Source organism: Chanos chanos, chromosome 9 (genome assembly GCF_902362185.1).
Source record: "Chanos chanos chromosome 9, fChaCha1.1, whole genome shotgun sequence".
NCBI classification, from domain to species: Eukaryota; Metazoa; Chordata; class Actinopteri; order Gonorynchiformes; family Chanidae; genus Chanos; species Chanos chanos.
In genome coordinates, this window is record NC_044503.1 from 3,157,500 (window position 1) to 3,180,460 (window position 22,961).

Genomic DNA, 22,961 nt, shown 5'->3' on the forward strand with positions numbered 1-22,961 from the left:
TCTTAGTTCTTAGAAATATTACCATTTGTTTGTTCACCCATCCATCTATCCATCCATCCATCCATCCATTTACTCAGAGTATATGCTCTCCTCTCTTGGAATCTTCCAGAAATCAAAGGTCTCTGAGCCAGTCGGTCCTTCCTCTATAGAAAAACAAATAAATGAAAATGGGATCAGGTCAACCTCTTAAACTGTCATTTTGCTGAAAAGCCCTTACCTCCACCGGTTCATCTCCAAAAACAATCCTGTTTTTCTCCGACAATTTTCCATGCTTGCGCTGTCCGTCTGTGGGGGAGCTGCGCTACGCTCCGGGGGGAGATCGGATCTGGCAGTGATGGCTTCTGGATCCTCCCTGCCATCTTTTTTCTTTTTTTTTCTTTTTTGGTGTTCGGTCCAGCTGCGTCTCCCACCAGAAGTGCTGTCTGCCAGGCTACTGTCAAAAGTCAGGCACTTTCACCCTGTCCAGAAATAACAGCCCCCCACCCCCCCCCCCCCCCCCAACACACACACACACACACACACACCTCCACCTCCACCACCATCAACACTCTTTTTCAGCTAAATAACCGTTCTGGATGTGTCCTGAAAGGAGGGCAACGTCTCAGCACACGTCCAAGGCGATACACTTGGGATTCATTAAGAGTTGGCCCGCTGTCGGTCTGCAAGAGACTCCACTGTGATGATTAACCCTGCCAAATTTCACAAGGTCTCTCTCTCTCTCTTTCTCTCTCTCTCTCTCTCTCTCTTTTTCTCTCTCCCTCTTTCTGTCTCTGTTTCTTTGTTTCTTTCTGTCTCTGACAGACTTAAAGGCTTAGGAAAGGCTTTTTAGACTTTCAAGGCTTCCTTATCTCTCTCTGTCATTCATACTCCTTCACTGTCACTCTCTCACACTTTCAAAAAGTGCTTTTTTTGTTACTGTTACCTTAGTTGAGGCCCTGTTCCAGTTGCTCAACTGACAGTTTTTTCCTTAATCAGAGCAGGTTAAGGACAGGGCTCAGGGGCATAGCGTAAGCCCTGGTCGGATTCGCCAGTTTTGACCTCTTCTCAGGGATGTGAATGATTCATGTTTCCGTAGTGACAGCCTCCGCAAGCCTGCAGCAGAAGAAAAACAACTAATACAAAGCAACCCAGTAGCCTCAGGACTAAAGTGACCTTTTGAGTTTGGCTTCAGCTTCAAGAAAAACTTAACTTACGTGTAATTCTCTCTGTTAAGGACAAAGAACGGTCAGTTTAGAGAGTTCTTCTTGCAATATGTCTGACCACCATTTGCAGCAGGTGGTTGGGCCCTCTGTGACAGTGAACGTTATATTCTAAATGTTTAAGATTCTCACAGCCCCCCCGAAGAGCCTCTGCATTCTTTTCTGACAGCCTTCCTGTGTATAAGATATTGACCATGATTTAAAGACCCCCAAAGCAGAAAGAAGGGAAAAAAAAAACAAGAAGAAGAAGAAGAAAAACATATACATCTACACGTTAAGAGTGTTGCAATTCCTCTGTCCTGCAGAACTCAAGAGCTGCCTACAGGTGGTTATTTGTGATGTCAGCACTGTCACTGTTCAGTCACGGGGAACGGGGGGGGGGGGGGAGATGCTGTTTAACTTCTGCACTTGCGACGTTGTAATCACTCGGCTTCTGGTTCTTAACCGCTGGTGATTCGGCAAGGTCCAATTAAGGTTCTGGTACTTGTAGACGGCTGTTTAAGAGAGGCTGTGTTAAAATGTCCTGTGGTCTGATCAGCTCTGACGTCGAGGTTTTTCTTAGAAATTTGGCCCATTTCCTGGAAAACGCCTCTCTCTCTCTCTCTCTCTCTCTCTCTCTCTCTTTTCATTTTCTTCAGAACCAGAAGTTTCGGACGTCTTGCCGGAGACAGGCTTTGTTAATGAGTCGGTCGTTCAACGTCTCCTTGAGATTCCTGGTGTGTTTTTGAATGTGGCACCTCATCCGGAAAGTTTCAAAAGTTTTTTTTTTTTAACTTTTTCTTTAAAGTTGGCTGTATGAGCTGTATGAATAGTAGCATTGTGCTGTCTCAGTTATACGACCAGCCGTCTCCTAAGGGCTGTGTTTTGTGTGAACAGAACACAGAACTTGCTTTACATTTAAAGCTGCAATGAATCCAGCTCCCCTCTCTGCCCCCCCGCCCCCCCCCCCCCCCGGCAGTTTACAGGCAGTGTGGAGAGCCAGACAGCAGCCATGGTTCAGAAACCCCACCCGAAAGCATCAGTCCAATCCGTGGCCTGTCTCAGGGGACATTCTGACAAAGCCTCAGTTGCTGTGAATCCGTGAAGAATGACATAATGCCAAAATATATGTGTAGGAATTCATATTTAAAAAGGACGGACAGGAAAAACTCATACGAGAGGCCAGCTGTTCTAGAAAATTCCCTCGTAGTAGAAGAAGAGTGGCAGTTTCGTGTCGTGTTGTGCCAGATCCCCCCCCCCCCCCTTTTTTTTGGGCCGACGTCTCCCTGGCGTTTGCCAGTGGGAGAGTTATTAGGGTCTCAGCATGAGGCCAAAATTTTTGGATGAACTGACCTGGAAGGGACTTGACTTGCCCATTCCCTGGGATTGAAGGAATGTGGAAAGGGCTATGGAGGGGGGGCAGGGGGGAGCGGGGGGTAGCGGTTAAGATTTAGGCTATGTATAGCTCCTGTCACATTCAGCCAAGAAAGCCCTCAGGGTGACAGGGAAAGAGAGCAGATTAAAAGAAAGTGGAAAGGAAAAGGAAAAAAAAAAAAAAAACGCTGTTGGACGCATGTACAAAGTGAATAACTAATTGGACGTTTTTCAGGTGGTACAGAAAGGGGCCTTTATATCACCCGAAAACCACAGATATTTTGAAACTGAAGTGTTTTAAAATATCCCACCGTCTCTGGGACAGGTTCTCAGAGACTCCTCCAGAGAGGGAGAGAGTGTGTTTTAGATGGAGAGTAGCACACCAGCAAGTGGAAAGGTCATTTTTTTAAATATCTTTGAACCTCTTTTTTTTTGCATGACACATCAGCCTTGCTTATTTCATCCAGTTTAAATAAGCAATTTTTTTTTTTTTTTTGATGAAGCCAGTGGCTCGTTCAGAATGTACCGCTTGAATACCAGAGACTGATAATGATCCTTTGGGTCAGATTCAAGGGGGCAGATATGGTCTTTATGCCTAACATGTAAGGGAGATAGTCCAGAAACCAGTGGGCTATGGGTTCAAGTCCCAGGCAACAGGGACTCGTCGCTGAGAAACCTGTGAGAGATCTGACGCAGAAATGACTAAATGTAAGATGCTACTAAATGTAAGCTGAACAAAATAAACGAAACTGTTCCTCTTCTCTTACTTTCTTTCTTTCGTTTGTTTCTCTCTGAGGGCTTCAAACCACAACACAGCAATGCTACTTGGTGTCAGACTTTCCGTTCAGTTCGCTCTGTACTCTACCTGCAGTCACGTTCACTCGAACTTGCACTGACCAAAACCAACATCCCACGCGCATCAAAAAACAAGAACCGACAAGGAACTGATGGAGAACCTCAACCTCACTCACAGAGGAACCCCTGTTTAACTGCTCTTTCCAGCCCCGCCCCGCATACAGTAAGAAGACTATTCCAGGACTGTTTGGATTTTCGGCTTTTTCTAGCGTTTTCCACCTTCAACACCCCCCCCCCCCCCCCTCGCCCCAACACACACCCAACCTTCTCCACCCACCACCTCACGCCATCCTGTGTCCTCACATGGTGTCTTCATGAAAGAGGCTGTGTCTGCCATGGGGCATTAAAGGCATTCCTAAGACATTACCTTATTGGATCAACATGCGTGATGGGCGGGTGCGGTTGGGGGTGTGTATGTGTGTGTGGGGGGGGGTTAGAAAGAAGCCAGTGTGTTGCCCCTCTCAGCAGACGGAGGAGAGACTTGAAGAAGCTCCGCCCCCTTTTCCCCTGGTGACATCATCCTCAGATGCCCAGGTGTTGCCACTGAAAACAGCCTTGTGTTCTAAAGCGCGCGTGAGCCACTGCTGTTTTCCATTCTCTTTCACAGCTGTTAGCCCTCAGTGTTCTGAATATGTTAGGAAACAGCCAACAACTTGTGAAATAGTATTTGTCATTGACGTTTGCAGATAATAAAAAAAAAAATTACAGCTCTGAAATGAAGTCAGTCAACTCCAAAAAAATGTAAAAAAAAAAAAAAAAAAAAACCCAAAAAAAACAAAAAACAGAGTATATGAAATCTCCTTTCAGTGCCTGAAACAGTGCTTTCTTTGCCCAGCCAACTTAGCTCAATGACCGATCCACTTTCCCAAGTATTTAATCTGATTCTTTGTGTCACATTGGCAGTTAACAGTTGGCTTTCGATTAGCCCTCCAACACACGCCAGAGAACTAGGGACACGTGTGTCATAGTCCAAATGAGAGCCTTGAGTAAATGAATTCAGGCTTAACTTCCCCAAATTCCCAAACACATATGGCCAGATCGTCCTCATTTCAGGATTTTTCTCCCCCTCTCTCTCTCTCTCTCTCTCTCTCTCTCTCTCTCTCTCTCTCTCTCTCTCTTTCTTTCTCTGTTAGTTGGTCTGATGGACTGATTGCTTTGAAACACACAGAGCCACATTTTGCGAAAGTTTGTTTCCAAGTTCAGTGAAAGGAGGCGCGGCTGTTTGTTTGCTGTTCATTGTCATTTCAGCAAAGCCCTTGAATACCCTACTCAGAGCATGCAAAGGAACATTAACTCTGACTGTACCTCTGTTGATTTCCTGCATTCTTTTGACTCCCCTGCCCAAAAATACGCAACATTTTCGTTTTCGTTAACGTTGTGAGATTCAGTCGGTATTCGTACGGTTTATTTTCCACGCAAACGGTAAATGCTGTGTGACGCTTTTTTTTTTCTTTTTTTTTTAATCCGCTTTTTCATTGACTCAGTGAGCACAAAGTTTGTCTTTAGCAAACTATCCCAAACAGTGATTAGCTGGTGATGTAGCTTTTAACAGCCTTTTTAAAATGAATTTTCTTTATTATTTTTTTTTTTAACTCTGGAGGTTGCACCCAAACCTTCATCAAGATCTATGGGTTTTTAATGGTAGTTTCTGAGAGGCTTGTGTGCAGAAATTAGTTTATCTTAACAAGAGGAAAAGAAGACAGGGCACAGATGGGAGGCCATTAATACCAGTTCAAATTGACCACAGTTCTCATTAGTGCATTTGGCATCAGTTAAAGGGAGTTTAAGAGACACTTTGCCCCCACCAAAGAGAGAGTAATCATTTATTTTTCCCTCAAATCTGCTCGGCGCTTTGGAGCTAATTCGTGCTGTAGAAGTGGATGTTTTGAGTCAGACGTCGTTGTCTTGATTGAGTACGCGTACGGGTCATTTGTTACCGAGAGATCCCAAACAGCGCTCAAAAGAGGTGCTATATATCACAGATATGTTTATAAGCATGCTGTATAATGATGTGGTGGATGGCTGGCCTGATCTGCTCCCCCCTTGTCCCTGTGGGTTGTCTCCCCCGTGGTGTTGATTACAGCAACGTGAGAAAAAAAAAAACACGGCGAAAGAAACGTTTGACTTGTTATAGTTAGCGTGGTTGGAGCACGCGGTGCTTCTGCCGTGCGCGGTAATGACTCACAGACAGCGTTGACTTCAGACCACTCCAGCTCTAACCCCAAGATTTTTTCTCCTCCAAAAGCTTTAAGTGTCTGAAATGTTGAGATTTTTTTTTATATTTTTTTTGTCAGGAAAGCTTCTTTAAAGCAGTGGACTTGAAATGTTTCCAAAGAGCTTCTTTATGGTTTTATCCTCATGATCTTGGAGTGATCTGAACTCGATAGTCCCCCAAGAAAATTAAAGAAAGAAAAACAAAAAGTCAAAAGTCTTCCTAGGTCCGGAGAGTGTGCTAAGTGAAGTTTGTCTAGCGCCTGTTACGCTACTTTGAATTACACCAAATAATGAAACACGAATAATAATGTATTTTTACTACGCGGCAAAGAATGAAGTGTGTTTACACCTTGATGCACGCTTCTTAATCTCCTTAAAGATGTTGATAATGGCTTTTTCACGGAGCCATGTCTATGTGTGTGTGCGTAACCATGTCTCAGATAGCTGCCTGACTGAATATCACAGCCGCAAATACCTTCAGATCATTACTGGCTTTGGCACCAGAGCCAAACAACTCCTGTAATAAGTGGAACATGCCTGCTGCCGAGTGCCAAAAAAAAAAAGCGCTAAGCACGTCTTACACGACGGCTCGTAAACTCTGTTTTCGTTGCGGGGGAAAAGGGTTTTGCGCGTGCAGATGTCGTCTGATATGAGTTCCATCATCTGGATGAGTTCAGACCCTTCTTGTTTTTCATCCCGCGATAATCGAGAAAACGGCGATACCTCTGAGCAGTCTGACCCAGTTTCTGCCTCCTGTCTAGTTTCATTACAATACTGCCTCAAAGTGCACGACTCAACACAATGATTTGCTCCAGAGCAAAAGAGTCTAATAGATTTCCTCCGCTCGGATACCTGCTGTGTTACAGCGCTGTGCACAGATTCTGTACACTAAAGGTACAATACCTGGAACTTTGGTTGGCGTCACACTGAACTATTCCTTCAGTAGCAAGAGTGAGCATGTGATGGTACATAAGGAGCGAGTATTACTGATACAGAGAATTAACAGATGTGAGAGGCACAAATGTTCACCCAGTCAGGGTGTTGCTATCCACAGCAGAAGTTAAGAAACTGTTAAATTAACAATCTCAGCTTTTCAGGCCTGAGTAACACTTTGGCATTTTCTGTGATCTTATCCTTTTTAAAGGTACCAACAGATATTTGACTTTATGTCACCCATATTTAAGTGGTATGAAGGTTAAGGCTTGTGTCACGGGGAAATTGCTGTTTTGGGTTTTTTTTTCAGCGGTTGAGGGTTGAAAGTCCTCCCACCTTGAACTTTGAAGGACACGACACTGTACACACCCTTGTCTGAGCCTTTAGATGATTAGTGGGAGCATCTGACAGACTCCCCTGTCAGAGGGTGGCTGTTAGAGTCCGACTCTTGGATTAGACTGACATTTTGAAGGGCACACAGAGAAACTGAGTTCATCAAGGCCAGTGATGCGATGTGTACAAACTCTTGTTGAGCCTCAGATAATGAACAGGAGGCTTTTCTTGCAGCTGGAGCCTTGAGCCCACTCGCTTTGGCGTCTCCGGACGAAAGCCGTCCCACGTTTCTTTGTAGGCTTGCGCTGGAACGTTCGATGAGTCGGTCGGAAGCGCTCACGGTACATGAGCATACAGAACATCTGGTTAAGTCGTTTCTACATGTATGTGAAAAAAACACAAGTCTGTCCTCCTCTGCTCCTGTGTGTCCTCAGAGTTCCTCTTCCCCTCAGTCACTGGGTCACCTCCTTTATTTAGGAAACCGTAACCATGGCATCCGGAACACAGCTGCATTCCCTGTATAGGAAATGAAAAGATATTACCGCGAGGTAATTGAAATTCAATGCTAAAAAGGAACGGATGAAAAACCATGTTCAGTTAAAGAGTGGTTGAAAAACCAGAGATGATCTCTGTCACACTAAAGACTTCCTGTCAACACTTACTATAAATAAATGAGTCATATATCAGTCGGGATTTCTTTGACTTTACTTAAACCTCTTTATGTGTTTTCTCCAGTTTTACTGTTGCAAAATTGCATGTTGTCGAATTTACACGTTCATTATTGCCTTCTGGATTTAACTCATTAACTTTACCAGAATTTTTCAAGAGAATTTCATCCCTGTTTCGATCCCTTCTAAACCTGACCTCCCAGTAGGAATTGGCCCATCTGAGAAAAGTCATGGACTTCCACTTTAAAACGTCACACGACTAAATGCTTTTGTTTTCTATTTGCTCTTTGGATATTTTCTTACATTACCACACCACACAGAAAACCGTCTTCACACAGCACAATGTGGAATCAATCCTGTTTTGTGACCCTGTCATGATTTAACGAAGCCGCGGAGCAGTCTCGTATTAAAATCCAGACAGTTCACCACATCACACACCACAGGCCTGGCTGTGGAGAGTCCCAGCTGTGGCTGTCTTTGTGTGGTTTTCTGGAACTGCTCTGTCCTCGCTCACCCTCCTCGACCGGGGGCCGTTCCTGGGGGGAACCGGACAGCGTAGCAGAGAGGCAGGTGTAGTTTTCGACGAAACACGCCGCCGCGCACCTCGGCTTCGACTGCCCGAGTTTCGTGGTGTTTATAAGAGAACCGGAGCTCTCGGGGTGTGAGACGGGTTCTCCTGAGGTCGGTGAATGGAGGTGGAAGGGAGGTGCATAGGAATGTGGTAGATGCCAGCATGCTGTTTTCCCTTTTTGGAGGTAATCAACCCCCCCCCCCCCCCCACCCCCCCCGATTGTCACCCCCTCTGCTCTTCCCGCTAGAGATTAAAGAGCAAAACCTTGTCTGTGTTGGGAAGAAAAAGGGAGGAGGAGAAGACAACGGGGGTTGAGAGAGAGAGAGAGAGAGAGAGAGAGGATTTTAAATCACCCCAGTTTCCCTGCTGTGGAGGCACACAGTGAGTGGAACAGACAAAAACCTTCACGCTCAGGACTTCTGTTGTTATCAGGACATTCAGTGAAAACCACTCTACGTGACTCTGGAACACTTCTTTTTTCGGCAGATTTTCCTGTGACAGTGTGTGTGACTGCGTCTGCATTCAGTATGGGTTTGATAAGAGGTTTGTTCGTTCTTTACTCTTGGCATGCTTGTCATCAGGCCGCGGTCTGATATACAAATCAAGGAATCGTTATCTCTGGAACGAAATCAACTTTTCCATGTTGGGACTTGACCATTATTTTCATACCACCCTTAGATTCCCTTAGTGGAAATTTTGCTGACTGGCGCTTCAGTTCAAGGGAAAGATTTTCACTTTCTCCTCACAGGTGAACTGTCCTTCCATTCATCCAGTAGTCCACAATACCTCAAGATTAATTGCCATATCACAGAGTTCACCTTTCATTGAAATGGGCCCAGTGGCTTTTCTAAAGAGGAAAATTGAAAAGGTTGAGGTCTATACAGGTCGGGGTGTGAAGAATGCATGCAACCACAAGCATAAAGGTTCATTTTGAGTTTAGTTTGTGCTTAAACTCAAGTAGGACATTGGACATTGCCTTTCAAGTCAAGCAACAATTCTGCTCTCACAGGCGCACATGCAAAAACCTGCCTATACCGTCAAATGCTTTCCTTTAAACACGTTTCATAATGAGAAAGAAACAAAGAAAGGTTTCTTCCCCGCAAACTCTCATTGCGTGAATGGTCATCCTCTGAGAATGATTTAGAATGCCAAATGTTCTAGAATCCGATCGGTTCTCAGAATTCTTTATACTCCAATAACAGCAAGAGAGAAAGCTCTCAGAGAGATGAAGAGGAACATCTCCACAGGCAGAGCAGATAATGGCTGAGACACACACACACTCTCTCTCTCACACACTCACACACACACACTCATGCACACACACACACACGCACACACACACGCACAGGCACGCACACGCACACACACACGCACAGGCACGCACACACACACACACACACTCACACACACACACACACACACACACATCTCTTTTTCCTGCATGTGAGTAGCACAGATGGAATAAAAACAGCAGGATATTTCATTTGTATTTTGATTAACAATCGTAACAGTAGGGAATCCAAAAGTAAATTCACTCAGTATAAAATAATACACAGGTATTATTGGACACCAACCAGATTACATAGGATGGGCCTATTAACGAGTAACTCATGTTGGAAATGTCAGGAAGAAATTGGCACATTCTTACACTGTATTTGGGAATGCCCAACGATTCAGCCCTTTTGGAGGAATATTTTAAGACATATGAGTAAATGGCTGGGTAAGGCGCTGCCAGTATCTCCAAGAGTATGTTTATTAGGAGACAGATCACAAGTACATAACCTATCAACAGAGGAATTTTCGGTCGTTATGGCTGGTATTATTACGGCTTTCAGAATAATACTCGGGCATTGGAAAACGCCTAGACCCCCAGAACTGAAAGAATGGGTCAACTATATGACAAAGACCGCCTCATATGAATCCATGCTGAGCAGGATGACCGGTAAAAGCCATGAAAGGGGACCACGTTGGGATCACTTTTGGAATTATATTACACTGTCTGATGGTCCTGAAATATGATTGTTGTGTTTGCCTGCCTGAGTAGTCGATTTTTTCATTTTTTATCTTTTTGAATTCATTTACTCTATTTTCTTTCTTTATTGTATTTTGGCCTTTTTCTTTTTTTGTACCCTTCTCTTTGGACTATGACTAATGCTGTATCCTCTTTTGTATGGATCTTTTATTTTATAGCCATTTTATTTCTATTGATGATGTCATTGGAGCAGTGTCTCAGTTCAAATGTTGAGTTGTAATGTGCCAACCTTTTTCAAAATCAATAAAAAAAATTTGTATTACAAAAAAAAAACAATCGTAACAGTAATTGCAGTTTTGTCAGGTTTCTGCTGAAGAGATTTGGAATCATGCTGTTCACCGGCCTGAAAGAAACAAGTAGAAAAAGGTCAAGACACCCCACTGCATGAGTCAGAATCAGGGAAGAAAAAATCCTCCCCCCCCCTCCGGCCCCCCCCCCCGCCCCCCCCCCCCCCCCCCCCCCCCCCCCCCCCCCCCACTTATGAATAGCACAGTTCACTTGGTTAAAAAAAAACTGAAGGGTATTTTAATTAGCATGTTTTTCTGAAGGAGGAAAAATGATTTAGAATGATTAAGGTTCTTGAGGTTTCTGCTGAACACATTTGGACTTGGCCTAGAAAAAAACAGCTGCGGGAATTTCAAGTCGGCCGTGACTTTATTTTTTAACAGGATCCCTCCATTGTTACCCTGCGTCTATATCCAGTGCGTTCAGATGCATCTCCTTGCTTACTTAAATCAGCAAACGCCATCTTAGGTCAGAGATGCTTGGCAGGCTGACCAAAGAACACTTTTTCTCTCTTTCTTTTCTCAAAATATTTCTTTTAGAAGTTGACGCTCCTTTATTGATATGCTTAAGCACACACATCTTACTCCCAAATGTTTTCTTTGAGGGATTTAGTCTGGCGGTGCATATAAATTATTCCACCCACATTAACAAAAAAAAAAGCAACATAACAACTTTCAACCCTTGATCCATTTTTTTATAAGTGGGAACAAGAGCAAGGGTATGGCAAGCTTTGGAATGTTAGGATAACTTTGGAAAAAATGTTACATTTTTTTAAATCAAAATGATGCAGAATGTTACAAATATGTTACAAAATGTCGCAGGAAATGTTACAAAAGTGAAAAGTCTGAGTAGGTAATACACAAAAAAGTTTTTTGTTTGTCTGGGTTTTTTTTTTTGGTTTTTTTCAGCAATCAGTTGCACTAATTATTATGAGATTTTTTAGGGGGGGGGGTGGTGCACGGGTCTACACGAATTGTGCCAAAGCTGTTAGGGACATTATCAGAAGATTTTTTTTTCCCGTTGATGCTGTGAAATGAGGATCGTTGAATCGTTTCTTTCCGGAGCAGCGGGCTTTTCCATTCCGTTTGCGTTGTTTTCTCTTCCCTTCTGGGGAGAGCGATGGACGCCGTGGCCCAGTTCCAAGCGTTTTCTACTCTACTCTCCCCAGTAGGGACTGGGGCGGGCAGAACAGCTCCCTTTCCATTTGCACTGTGTTTGTGACAGCCAGTTCTACCGAGGAGAAAGGAAGAGAGGGGATTAAGCTCTTTGTCAGAGAGCTGGAACCGAGCCTGCCTTAAATTGACTGTCCCGCGTTCCCCCCCCACCCCCCACCCCCCACCCCCGCCCTCCCAATTCGCAGAGAGCCGGCTCCCATTTTCCAGTCAAAGGTTCACGGGTCGAGAGTCCACTAGGCCTTCCTCCTGCCAGCAGCAGCATCTCCTGCTGTTACCCTCCTGTTTTCATCCACGTTCTCATTCTCTCTCTCTCTCTTTCTCTCTCTCTTTTTTTCAGTCCCCCTCTCTCTCTCCCTGTTGTATCTTTACACAACGGAGCTCGTGTTACAGTGTAAGAAATGAATGGGATGGTTACGTCCTCAGAAATCTTTCCAGAGGGAATTTGTGCTCACATTTTTCATCCTTCCTGAATGAACTTAACGAGGTCGGGGGGGGGGGGGGAGGTATTTTTCCGTTGGTTAAAAACACAGATATTTATCGGCAAGAATTTACATTGCACCCATACACAGTGTAATAACTCAGTGAATGTCTGTACTAATCTACCTCTCTCTCTCTTTCTCTCTCTCTCTTTCTCTCTCTCTCTCTCTCTCTCTCTCTCTCTCTCCTGCGCAGCTGAAGCAGGTGGATAAAGCTGCAGCTGCAGCTCACACCTATTTCCAGGCGAACCCCGAGCACGTGGAGATGGGGCAGGACCTGGAGCAGTACAAGGCCCTGGACGGGGTGAGGGAGGAGCACTTCGTCGACAGAGAGGCCCGCCCACATCAGGTGACCGATGACCTCATCGCCTCTCACTTATAAAAGGGACAGAGAGAGAGAGAGAGAGGCGGTCTTGGCTTTATTACAGAGTAGGGCAAACAGCGCGCCATTGGTCTCCTGCCTTTGCCACGGTGATGGTTCACCAAGCATTTAGACAGATGCACTTTGAGTTCAGATGAAAGTAACCGCGTCTGAATAGACCCTGTGTTTGGTGTTAATTTTTTAAATGGCCGTGGGCGGCATCCCGGCTCTCGTAAGAGTGGAGAGCTGGCGGCAGCTATAGAGGAAGGCTTCATGCCAGAGAGCATCAGACATTTTCATTCAGTGTTGATTGCTCTGCAAGTCAGTGAGACAGTTAAGTCAGTTTGTGGTTAGGTCATTATTCTTGCATCTGATTTAAAGCATTAGCTGTTAATTAATTATCAATTAATGTCAGTGCCAGTGATTAAATTTAAAACCCATGGTTTACATTAGTGTGGCCCCTTTGTGTCTCCGTGGCAAAGTTGTGAAGGTGATGCTGATAAAAAAAAAGATAAATGGAGACTGTTCATCATTATGATAAATGATCCTCTGGACCTTTTCAGGAACCCAGTCCAAGCACAGATTCCCTTAGTAATGAAATGTCTTTTTAATGTCAGCCTGGTTTCTTTCCAAATCAATCACTATTTAGGGAACACAAATGCTTTGCAGATTTCTCTTTTGTTTTCCCATTCCTCAAAATCAGTCCAGCATCTGTTGACTGCAAAAAAAAGAAAAGGAGTAACGATAATATGATGGATGTGAGTACGACAGTTAGTTCTGCATGGTGAAACTCAGCGCTGTTTTAAAGGGGGGGGGGGGTCCTGTTTATGAAGAGGGGGGTGTTGACTCATTGATATATACTCTGCTCTTTGTTTTTTTGTTTTGTTTTGTTTTGTTTTGTTTGCAGAGGGCTTTTTCCGAGGCGGTGAAGTTTTACGATAAAGGCGACTATGGCAGAGCCATCGAGCTGTTTGAGGAGGCCCTGACCGAGTACTACAGCGCGGACGTGGAGTGTCGGGCGCTGTGCGAGGGACCGCAGCGGTTTGAGGAACAGGACCACGTCCTGTATCGGTACAGCCTTTACGAACTCATATCGGGTGAGGCCTCTCGCTCTTCCTCCCGCCTCAAACACGATACGATGTAGTCTGTTCAAAATAAAATGCTGGGTCAGCTTAAAAAAAAACAGCTTTTGAACCAGAAGTTCAATTTACTAAAAAAAAAAAAGACAGATCAGATAGAAGAACTTATGGGTGAAACAACACAATATGGGTGAAACAACACTTTTGAGTGAAACCTCAAGTAGATTTCCACCAATTCTCATTCACGTAGACTAGATTTTTTGTAGTACAGTAATCCACCCTTGTGCGAACAACACACTGATGTTATGTCTGCAGTCTTTCGCTGTAGAATGTTACACTGGCTTTATGATCCGGTTCAGCCCACATTCGGCTCCAATGCGTCCACTACTCAAACAACACAACAGCTGCGATGTGGAGAATGGAAAGTTTGATCAGCACAAATCTGTTCCCAGCTTCTTCTTTTTTTTTTTTAGGTAAAATACGCTCAAAAAATTGGACTCAGTGATCACAGAGACCCAATAATTACATGCAGTTGCTCAAAAAAAAGGGGGGGGGGTGGGGGTTGAAGATAGAAACCATCATCATTTTAAGATGAGGTAACTTTTTTAAAGTGTGTGGACTCAAGGATCTTGTTGACTCAGCTCGGAGGGGGAAAAAAAAAAGAAAACAGATTTTTCTCTCTAGTTTACAAGCTGATGACAAAACTGGCTCTCACTCAAAATAAATATTAGCCATTATAAAAACTCTGAGAGAAGTGCAGGCGGAATCATCTTGTGATGAAGTTAAGACGTGAGTGCCTCAGCAAGGAGAATGTTCTGGAAGTTGTTTTTTTTGTTTGTTTTTTTTTCCCAAGACTTGAAAATCAATGAGTACTTCAGCAGCAGGGGGTTCTTAATGAACCAGCTGTTTTTTGTTGGTAATTTTTTTTTTATGACCTCAGTCCAGAAAAAATGGATGACCAGGACTTACTGAACGATGCAGCATACATGACTTTCCCGTGTCAAATTCTGTTATTGTCGTTTCAAAGTGTTCCTTCAGAAGCAATTCCACTAAGTGACTTACCATCCGTCAGAATGCTGTGGAAACTCAAGATGTAACTGGATGTAACTTTTATTCTGTTGTTTATCACTGAATATTTAGCAAAGGATTAAAAAATATCCGGGAATATGCAATGTCTAATCTAAACACTGACATTAATTATGTCTTGAAAGATAGTTTAAAGCAGCTCGATTCATTACGACATTATGCAATGTCATCATCAGTCAGTTACTTTAAGGAGCGTTCCCAGCTGGCATTTCAACGTATACTCACGGTTGAGTCAACGTCATGGATCAAGGTTGAATGACCGCTGAATTTTGTTTCGATTTTGAAAATCGAACCAACGTTGATATCACAACATTGTTTCGTTGTCTTGCTTTTCAACATTGGTGAATATAAGGTCTTGCGTCGACGTTGAATTAACATTGAATTAAGTATGAATTAAGTCAATTTGAATTAAGTCAAGGTTGAATGACCGCTGAATTTTGTTTCGATTTTGAAAATCGAGTCAGCGTTGATATCGCGACGCTGTTTCAACGTCTTACTTTTCAACATGGATGAAGGTGTTGCGTCGATATTTAATTAAGTATTGATATTGAAAATAGAAACATCAGTATTGCGACAACGTCTTTCTGTAATGCATTAATTATACAAGTGCCTTCTTTATGTTTTCACTTTGAATTCTGCTGATTTAAACATCGAACCTAACTCGATCGTAGTGTGATATTGTGCGGTGATAATCACCTACGCAAAACAACCGCAAAAGGTCTATACAAACTAAATAATTTACAGTCACCTTCAAAACTTGCCCATATGATTAGAAAGTAGAACAACCATCCTGATACCTCTGGCTACACTTCACCACAATGGTGACATCCCAACTTACTACCTGCAACATAAAAGCTTAAGACTGCGTTGTGATGTTATAATCAGTTACTTTGAGGAACCATGTGATGTCATAATCAGCCACTGCCTCTTAGGAACCATATGATGTCATAATCAGTGAGAGATGCATGTTTCTCACAGAATGGGGCTCCCTGGGGCTTTGACACACTCACTTGCCCCTTCTCTCAGTACTGTGAAGAGTCAGGCCAGTGCACTGCCTGAGCTGAAGTGTATGAGGACACGCACACACACACACACTCTCACACACACACACTGCAAGCCGGGGGCCAGTAAAGGGCACTCTACATGCTCTATGTCGTAACACTCCCCCTCGTAAACTAGTTCCATAAAATTCAAACAGAGTGAAGACTGCTTAATCCCCCAGTGGTCAGCCTTTTGACCCCACCAAAGCAGACCGTTACGGCTGCGTGTGTTCAGCACGCTCTATGTAAGTGTTGCCCTGGGAACTGCCATACTTCAGCGGTCCAGGGTTTTAATAAGGTGTTCTGAATCTCTTGGGTGCAACTCACCGATGCAAACGGCCCACTAAACAAGGCGTGTAGAGCCCCGAAAAGCATGTTGTCTTTAGGTCTCTTGTAGTATTGCGTCAGGTCAGCTGTGGCTTATTGCACACTCGAGTGAAGATGTATTTTACAATATCTGAATGATTGGGCCTCATTCTTTACATTGTGGTCACTAAAGTTTATTGTGTGTTGACATAACACCAAACGGACATAACACAAATGCCTTATAGAGATATTATCATGGCCTCCCTTACATAGTCAAACGAGATCAGTGACAAAGGGAGCGAGGTTACGAGGAAAGGGAGCAGTGTATTGGAACAGGGCCAATCAGTCAAATACAGCAAATACATATCAGGTCTCAGGTCTGGTATGTTGGTGGTGGAGGGTGTCACATGGAAGATCCAAGCAAAAAATCTTGTCTCTGCCATGCTGTTTTGAAAGAAAACCGTTTTTTTTTGTTTGTTTGTTTGTTTTTTAAACCGCTAAAGTGCCTGTGTATTTCATTCAGGCTTTTTATCAAACTGTGATTGTTCCAGAATTGCTCATTCAGACTTTTTCCAGTTGTAGGAACCCGTTGTCAGTGCGGTACAAGCTGCCAAGCCCCAAACCCATTTCCAGTGATTTGCTTAAAGTGCGTGTTTAAGACCTAGGAGGAGTTTCTCCCCTTGTTTTCCAGAGTTTGACAGCAGCAGAAAAAGCATCTCTCAAAAATTTTGGCCTGAGATGTTGTGTCAGATATATGCTTCCCTTAGGAATCAATGGAAAATGTTAGTGTGGTCAATTAGTCATTGATATTTTTTTTCTTTCTTTCCTTTGGCGTTATGGCCCCAGGGACTGAGAGTATGTTTGTGTGTGTGTGTGTGTATGTGTGTGTGTGTGTGTGTGTGTGAGGGAGAGAAAGTATGCACAAGAGACTCTGTGTGTGTGTGTGCACGTGCGCCTGTGTGTGTGTGTGTGTGTGTGTGTGTGTGTGTGGGGGGGGGGGGGGAGGGGGGGGTACGTATGCACATGCGCCTGTGTGTGTGTTTGTGTGTGTGTGTGTGTGTGTGTCTGTGTTCCTTGAGGTGCTGTAAATAGCCAAGTCCTGTTTTTTTTTCTCCAAACTGAAGTCCATTCTCACATTCTCATTCCATTCTCACATTCAAACAGAGAGGTGCTGTTTTTTGTTGTTGTTGGTCTGTTTTTGTTTTTGTTTTTGTTTTTGTTTTTGGCACCTCTGCTTCAGGAATAATGCTCTGTGAAATCACCAGCACTGTGCACATCCAAAACAAAGTTTTCCTGTGAATTATGATTCAGCAATGAGGGTTCGTATCCCATACGAGATTTCCACATCATCACAGACTGATTAACAAATAACATAGTAACCATAGTGAATTATTACAAAATAGAAGAGACTCTGCAAAGCTTTTTATTTATTTATTTATTTTTTCAAAGCGGCAAATCAAATGGCCTGAGAGGGAAAAAAAACCATTGGTATAAATAAAAGGCAACATTAAAGGAAGTGGAACACATATCATTAAATCTAGGACCGTTTTCCAACGTCACGCCTTTCATCGTTTCAAAGGAAAGCACTTGTCTGAAACGGAGAGCTGTTGAAATAATGGCAGTATCACGTGGACTCATAAGGTGTGTAATGTGTCAGATCCTTTATCTCTCCTTGCTTTCACGTCTGCCATCCTCACGGCTCACTTATCAAAAGGTCTGAGATGCTTTCAGGGGCCTTGTGCTGTCAGGGGCAAAACACAGAGAGATTTCCAGCCCTCTTTAATTTAGCCCTGGTCAAAACTGCAAAAAAAGAGCCTGAGCTGAGCCACATGAAACAAAAACACAAGTCTCTCCCAGGCCCCTGCGAAACGACGCGGCCTCACATTCACTCGCGGCGGTGATGTCATCGGAGTCAGTGCCACGGGGGCCGCGGAGCAGCCGCGCCGGAATTTTCTTTCGTTTCCCCTGTGCTTCACAGTAATGAAAAGACCAATAAAACTAAATAAACTACACTAATTGCCGTTTAAATCGTTAAAACTGGTGTGTCGGTCCCAAATAAACACGGCCGGAGGTGTCACAAACGGGGAGTGAGCACACTGTGGATCTGTATGCATGTGAAAGGCATACATTACTGTGTCGTGATATTATTATTATTGTTGTTGTTGTTATGAAAGGAGAGTCATCACTCTCGCTGTTTGGAGCTGCAAACCTGTCACAGTGAGATTTTTACTAACTGGACATGTAAATATTTTATGTTTCAGATCACTACACGCAGGTTCTGCACTGTGAGCACGAGTGTGTCCGTGACCTGGCCACCCGCCCTGGGCGCCTGTCCCCCATGGAGAACTACCTCCCCCTGCACTATGACTACCTGCAGTTTGCCTATTTCCATGGTAAAGCTCCCCATTCATCCACAGAGGTTTATCTGTAACAAGCTATCAATAGCTCATGAATTTGAGTGTGTGCATGTGCGTGCATGATTGAAAGAGAGAGAGAGACGGACAGAGACAGAGAGAGAGAGAGAGAGAGAGTGTGTGCGTGTTCAGTGTGGGCATGTCACTGAGACAAAGACAGAGAGAGAGAGGGAGAGAGAGAGAGGGAGAGAGAGAGAGAGAGAAAGGCGGGGGGGGGGGTTGTTAAAAAACAGTCCCCAGCATGCTGTCAGTCTCGTAAACATTCTACTGTGTGATTCCTTAAGCTGCTTCTTTGTGGTGGCGAGTGTTTCCACTATCTCAGCTTCTCAGTGCGAGTTCCACTCCGGTCACTGATCTGGAATGTTCTTCGTCACATACTTCCAGTGTGTTCAGGCCCATTTACTCACAGCTTGGCCTCCCGTGCAGTCAGATAACTTTTCTAACAAAGGAAGAGTGGAAGTTTATCTGTCTGTACCTATATCGGTCGAACTCACTCTCTCTCTCTCTTGCTCTCTCTATCTCTCTCTCTCTCTCTCTCTCTCTTCAGTGGACCGAATCGAAGAGGCACTGGCTTGTGCCCAGTCCTATCTGCTGTTTCATAAGGGAAAGGACTTTATGACGGATAATGTGGAATATTACAGAGAGGTCCTAGGATATGACGTTGAACCACGTGAGGTGAGATCAGACGACCTTTCTAAGAACCCTGAGCACCATTGCTGAAAAATATCTACAGTGTTTTGGAGACTTGTTTTAAGCATGACAGAGTCAAACAGTTACATTTAATAATTACACACAAATAATGCGCATTTTCTCAAAATGGCTGTTTTAAATCTGTATTGTGCAAAGAACAGAAAACAAGAGACTTATTTAGCCGAAACTCCCTGATTGCTACTTGTTTAGAAATTGTTTCTGATGAACGTTTTAATTATTTATTTATTAAATGGTAAAACTATCTGTGAGAAATTTTGAGTTATCAAACCGTGATGTAACCAGCGGACAGAAACCAGATGTGAACCAGAAGACGCTGTTTATTGTTTGGGCAAATTGCCAGTGTAACGCACAGACACCCCCCCCCCCCCCCCCACTCCCCCGTGGTTAATTCTGCTATAGCCTTAAGCCACATACTGGATTCCTGTCTGTTTCGTAAGGCAGATTTCATAGGTCTTAATCATTCATTAACTTGGTATGACGGCGTTGTATCCAGTCCTCTCTGACTCCAGATCTTTCTTCCAATTTTCTTTGATTGAGGGTATTTAGTCATTACAACCAAATGAGCGTTTCTAATAATGCATTTTAGTCTGTTCCGAACTTCAATGTAGAATTAATCGAGAGCAGAACTTCTCAATCAAAAACCACATGACAACGCCACACACAAAATATAAGACTTTCAATCACACATTAAAATCTACTGTTAAAAAAAACAGTAAAAAAAATCTGTTTATTCAACATCTCTTTCAAAGCACTTTTATAATCTCGAACTGAGCGCGAACGTCTCTCGTAACTATGACTGAAGGCCACTTTGAAGGTTAACAAGCAGAGATTTCCACTACTCAGTTAACTTCTGTGAACTCTACATAAAATTGCAATACAGTGTCTCATCTATAACCCACGGCGGTTTTGTTGGAAAATCCTGGAAACCATTAAGGCTTAGGGAGGCACGCGAATTCCCTCGCTCGGAACGGGCACTGCGAGGCGGATGTCTGAGACATTACGGACCGGGGCTCGCGGCTCGTAGCTCTCTAGAGCACGTTTTTCACTTACTCTCCGTCTCTGGCTGGCCGCTCCAACCACACCGCCTTGTTTCCAGGGCCACAGGGACCTCATTTACCCGAGACGAAGGCAAGTCGTGCCAAAAAAAGGGGAAAAAATCCGGAGCATTTCAGGAACAGGCAGAGGAAAAATCATGTCAAAGTGCCCCGGCAGCTTGCTGAAACAATCTGGGAGCCGTCTAAACGGCAGTCGCGTTTTAAATGTTTCTGTAGCCGCAAACGCTACTGACAGCTCCGGTTTCAGTTATGTTCACAATGGCTGATTTTTCCCGTTTCTCACTACCACACATGCGGTCAGCGGCAGGCCTTTCATTTTTTACCCTTCTACATATAAAGAGCAACGGGCATCTCTCCAGTTACAACAGCCGCTTTTAGCCAGAGCCAGAGCCAGGAACGACTAATAAAAAGTGGTTGTAGAAAAATGCCAGACGAAGGATAACACACTTCATTGGGCGTTGTAGTGAGGCGAGAGAGGATACGGTTTCGCTGGTGGTTGGAGACTACGTCTACATCAGTCGAGACACGGATCGTCTTCCAAATTTGAAACAGGAATTTTGCTAAATGAAAGAATAACGAAAGACGTAGGCTACGTCTGCAAGACTCAAGATCGCGGGATTGCCACTTTGGTGTCAGTACACCATAGTTGTGTAAGGTCATGGGAAATGTCGTCAGCTTTTCATCATCTGAACATGTAGGCCAGTTTGTGACAAATTGCTGAAAGATTATTTCTGTTTTTGTCTGCTTGCAGGAAGCTGTATTTTACATCAGACGGCACAAACAGGAGTTAGACCTTCTCTTACTTGGCAGCGAGAATCTAGGGGTGACCTACGCTGAATCGGTGGGTCTTACTAACTGAGGTTTAACTCGCCTCTTTGCTGAAGTGCAACATGAAGTTAAGATATAAAAAGTACAGAATTTGTGTCCGTCAACAGATTTTGCAACTCTTTTCAAGTGAGTTGAGTGTTTCAAACTGAGTAAGTATGAAATGTATACAAAGTTAGAAATCGAGGCCCATAATTAAATGGAAACCAAAGAAATCAACAGGTGCTTCAACACGCCTCGTAAACAGTGTTGTGGAATAGCCCCACCTAGAGGACATCGCAGGTTTTTTTGTGTCGTTTGAGTTGCTAATTGTTTTCTAAAGCTTTCATGTGTGTCAGTCTCTTCTCTCTGTGTTTAGCCTGACAAATTTTTATGTCAAAATTGCGCTAACAAATTTCATAACTTTCCTTACAAGTCCTTACAATGCACAGTGTTGTTGTCGTTGTTATTGTTGTTGTTGTTGTTGTTGTTGTTTATGGTTCAGGGGGTGTTCCAGAAAGCGGGTTTAGTCAGTCATTTAACTCAGAGTAAGTAGTAAACCTCTTAATAGAAGAGTCCTAAAGCTTTGTTTTGCTAGGAGAATTAAGCCAGAGGGCTCTTCTATTAGGAGGTTTACTACTTACTCTGAGTTAAATAACTCTGAGTTTTCACTACACCCGCTCTCTGGAATACCCCCCAGATAAATGTGACAATACTAACTCTACGGTTTACCTCTTCATAGAACTATTGGAGCAGCACAGGTGGGAGAGAGGATGCTAACAGGTAGGAACTCATCAAAAACGACCGTGACACACAGCAACACAGCAAAATAACACTGATACAGTAAAGTAATGTTCACCACTGCAGAAATGTATTGTGTGCTTCAGAAATTGTGTGCTGTGTGGATGATCCATGTCAGCGTTAACAAACATTGTGTAATTTTTCCCTATGATATGAGCACTGAAGATGCTTGGCCTTATTTGGTTTCATTGGTATCTTGCATTTTTGCTGACACCTGCAGGACAGTTTTAGTATGACAGCCATAACAGTCTCTAATGTTGTAGGACGCCCCATTCAACTGCATTAACAAATAAACAACACAACAACCAATGTCTGTTTTACAAAAGACTGAGAGGGAGAGACTGCTTTTAAAGAAACTGGTGTCACCCCCTCTGTCCCAGTTTGGCATGAGTTTTCACCCAGTTTAACTGTCTCCTCAGGACGCCGTCTGGCACAGATGGCTGGTTGGAGTATGTTCCTATATCGGAGAAGAGAAACGTGTCCACAGTGGGTGCACAGGAGCTGAGAGAAGGTGAGCTGTCTGTTCTCATGAGTAAGTTTATCTCGTTAGATATGACATGAAAGAGGGGGTGACGACTCATACGATGGGGGTAAATTCTCATTTTTCAGTGATCATATAGATACACGGATATTTATCCTTCACTGAAGGATAGGCCACAAAGCAGGATTTCTCAGTCGGCTGAAACAAATCAAGTCAAAAGTCGGCTCTGAGTAGAGAGGGGTTTTCCTCACTGCAGAGTTTGGAATTTTGGCTCGACATACCCAGCGAACTGAGAAATCCAAGTTCATTCAGATATAAACATTTGGATCATCCTAATAAAGAGTGTGTTTGTTTATGTGTGTGCTTGTGTGTGTGTGTGTTCGTGTGTGTGTGTGTGTGTGTGTGTTCGTGTGTGTGTGTGTGTGCGCGTGTGTGTGCGTGCAGGAGGGCCACTGCTGTATGATGGTGTCCAGCTGGTTCAGAATTCTGAGGCTCTTAACGGAACTCAGAGAGTTCTCCTTGATGATGTCATTTCTGAAGAAGAGTGTTCTGAGCTAAGGGACTTGGCACATGTGAGCTCCACATCTCCTAATACACTCTTTGTGTGTGTGTGTGTGTGTGTGTCTGTGTGTGTGTGTCTGTGTGTGTGTTTACACTCTGGTGTTTGCGTGAGTATGAAAACAACAGCAGAAAATATATACTTTTTTACTGATAAGTACATTCCATTAA

The 22,961-nt window shown here is 43.7% G+C and overlaps 1 protein-coding gene across 1 annotated transcript in view; it reads left to right on the forward strand.

Moving 5' to 3' along the window:
* p3h2 (prolyl 3-hydroxylase 2) overlaps nucleotides 1–22,961 on the forward strand; it is a 52,646-nt gene that overhangs the window by 26,558 nt on the left and 3,127 nt on the right. Inside the window, exons 2-9 of the mRNA XM_030784623.1 lie at nucleotides 12,291–12,443; nucleotides 13,363–13,552; nucleotides 18,228–18,359; nucleotides 18,928–19,055; nucleotides 20,898–20,987; nucleotides 21,693–21,733; nucleotides 22,171–22,262; nucleotides 22,677–22,804. Coding sequence (XP_030640483.1) covers nucleotides 12,291–12,443; nucleotides 13,363–13,552; nucleotides 18,228–18,359; nucleotides 18,928–19,055; nucleotides 20,898–20,987; nucleotides 21,693–21,733; nucleotides 22,171–22,262; nucleotides 22,677–22,804 — 954 coding nt within the window. The remainder of the gene's footprint in view (nucleotides 1–12,290; nucleotides 12,444–13,362; nucleotides 13,553–18,227; nucleotides 18,360–18,927; nucleotides 19,056–20,897; nucleotides 20,988–21,692; nucleotides 21,734–22,170; nucleotides 22,263–22,676; nucleotides 22,805–22,961) is intronic.